Source organism: Sinocyclocheilus rhinocerous, unplaced genomic scaffold (assembly GCF_001515625.1).
Source record: "Sinocyclocheilus rhinocerous isolate Xijiao unplaced genomic scaffold, SAMN03320098_v1.1 scaffold2829, whole genome shotgun sequence".
NCBI classification, from domain to species: Eukaryota; Metazoa; Chordata; class Actinopteri; order Cypriniformes; family Cyprinidae; genus Sinocyclocheilus; species Sinocyclocheilus rhinocerous.
In genome coordinates, this window is record NW_015638929.1 from 216,191 (window position 1) to 218,787 (window position 2,597).

Here is a 2,597-nt window from a genome sequence, read left to right on the forward strand (position 1 = left end):
AGTTTAAAGTTTGTCGATCGCGCGTCTCCAGTGAAGCTGAACTCTCCTCCTGTCTGCATTTAATTCACACGGACCGACTATCATGCAGAGTACTCGCAATCATGCAGGATACAAATGCACACTTCATAAGATCTCACAGCTGGATTCGACTAAGTTTGCAAGCTTTGTGAAATTAAATGTTCATTAGCCATTCAAAGATTTGTTTAAATGATATAAATGCGTATTTTCTGAATGCTGACGGCAAACAAGAAAGTATTATAATGTTTGCCTTTCTATTACTAATAATATAAAAGCAATCGTTATAATACTTTTTTTGTATACATTTTAATTCCTTTGTTTAACCGTTCTGTCTGATTATTATCCGTATTAGACAGAACTGTTAACGACGACGGCGAACAAGAGGGAGAAGTTGAGCACCAGCCGCTGTCAGCGCCGTCAAAATAAAAGTCCCGCCTCTAACGCATCGGCCAAACAGGAAAACTTATCGGCCGATGCCAATATTTAAAAAAACCACATATCGGCCGATATATATCGGTCGACCACTAGTTTCTTTATATATCTCTGTTGATCAAGTTGCTGCAGAGGTAATATTATGGATGTGATGATTGCTTCCCAGTCCCGTACAAATGTTTCTCTTCCGTGTGTCTCTTCTCAGGAATCTGAATGGACTGATCCAAAAGACTCGGCCATACAGATAGCAGCTATAGATAATGGTTTGGCCTTCCCTTTTAAACACCCCGATGAGTGGAGAGCATGTAAGTATTTTTTTTTTTCTCTTGTTTTTAAAGTTCTTATTTTTATGTTTAAAACAACTGTATTCTATTTTAATATTTAAAATGTAAATTATTCCTGTGGTGGTAATGCAGATTTTTCTGCAGTCATTACTTCAGTTTTCATGTTTAATAATGCTTAATATTTTTGTGGAAACTGTGATTTTAGGATTCTTTGAATAGACAGAACAGCATTTATTTGAAATGGAAATCTTTTGTGACATTATAAATGGCTTCATTGTCATATTTAATCAATGTGTCCTTACTGAATGAAAGTATGAAGTTTATACCAAAAATGCTTTTAAAACCATATCCAAGAGTTACCACATATCCACAGTTTCTATTTGTCTACCAAGTGCATTTCAAACATTTTAAGCATAAACATTTAGATCTAAAGATTATCTAAGATCATGGTAAACATAATACAGTCTAGTATGTCCAGATTTTACTGGTAGTGTATAAGTGATCATACTTAACAGATGAAATGATTGTTCTTCATCTTGGTGCATATGTAGATCCGTTCCACTGGGCATGGTTGCCTCAGGCCAAAGTGGCCTTTTCCCAGGAGACAAGAGACCTTGTGCTCTCTCGCATTTCTGACATGAACTTTGTACAGGACCTCTGTGAGGACCTTTATGAGATGTTCAAGGTAGGAAATCTCACTGTCACGAGATTAAGTCTTACCAGGGCTGTACTTGCATTCTTACCATTCAATGCAGTGAATTTGTTATTAAAATGTTGCTTTGGCTGTAGTTTACTTCGAGACTTAACTTCTTGGACAGGGCTTTAGCATGCTGTCAGTCTGGTTTCTGTTAGCAGGCTTGATGCTTAGCATGCTGTCACTAAAACCCTTACAAAAGTTGTGTATCTAAATTCATCCCATTTTAAGTTGCTCTGCTAGAAATATTCAAGCTAAAAAAAATCACAAAACCAAGAAAAAGTCTAGATAAATTACTAACTGATCTCTGCAAGTGACCTGACCCTGATCTCTTTTCTGTGATGTCAGTACAGTCCTACTCACTGGTTTGCAGTAAAGTAGGTTGATCATTTGTGCATTCATTTGCAAGAATCCTAGTATGGATGAATATATATTTTTTTTTTTACAATTAAATGACTTTTCACATTAATAACTGTGTTTTCAGACAGATAAAGGGTTTGACAAAACCATGTTTGAGAAACAGATGTCTGTTATGAGAGGACAGGTAAGTTTTATGCTTTGAGATGATTTTACATTATGCTTTCTCTGCTATTCCAGAAATAGTGTTCTGTTCTCACATGCTTCATTCTCCCTAAACGCTGAAGCTCTTCATAATGAAAAATTCACAGCTAACGTATATTAATACACCCAGCCGGGATGCTATTTTCAGCCTATCACAGCTGAGACATAGACTTGAATTAAGACCTCAGATTTTGCATTGCCAAATAAAAAAAGATTGTGTCTCTAACACTATAAAAAAAAATATATATATTTTTTTTTTCCCTGTAAATGTTTAGGCTCAGTTTGTCCAGTGGTCTTTAATATACTATTATACACTACTGTTCAAAAGTTTGGGGTCATTAGGATTATTTTAACATGTTTGAAATTTGGTTAGAAATACAGTAATAAAACTGTAATATTGTGTAATATTACAATTTACAAAAAAGCTGATTTTTCAGCAGACAGTACTCCAGTCTTCAGTGTCACATGATTCTTCAGAAATCATTGTAAAATACTGATTTGATGCTCAGAAACATTTATTATTTCTGTTGAAAACAGAACAGTTGTGCTGCTTAATATTTTATGGAAACTGCAATGCATTTTTTTTATTCTTTGATAAATATAAAGCA

At 34.7% G+C, this 2,597-nt stretch overlaps 1 protein-coding gene across 1 annotated transcript in view; it reads left to right on the plus strand.

The window, feature by feature from the left end:
• LOC107750041 (phosphatidylinositol 4-kinase type 2-beta-like) overlaps positions 1-2,597 on the plus strand; it is a 20,891-nt gene that overhangs the window by 17,108 nt on the left and 1,186 nt on the right. Inside the window, exons 7-9 of the mRNA XM_016565293.1 lie at positions 656-755; positions 1,286-1,419; positions 1,913-1,972. Coding sequence (XP_016420779.1) covers positions 656-755; positions 1,286-1,419; positions 1,913-1,972 — 294 coding nt within the window. The remainder of the gene's footprint in view (positions 1-655; positions 756-1,285; positions 1,420-1,912; positions 1,973-2,597) is intronic.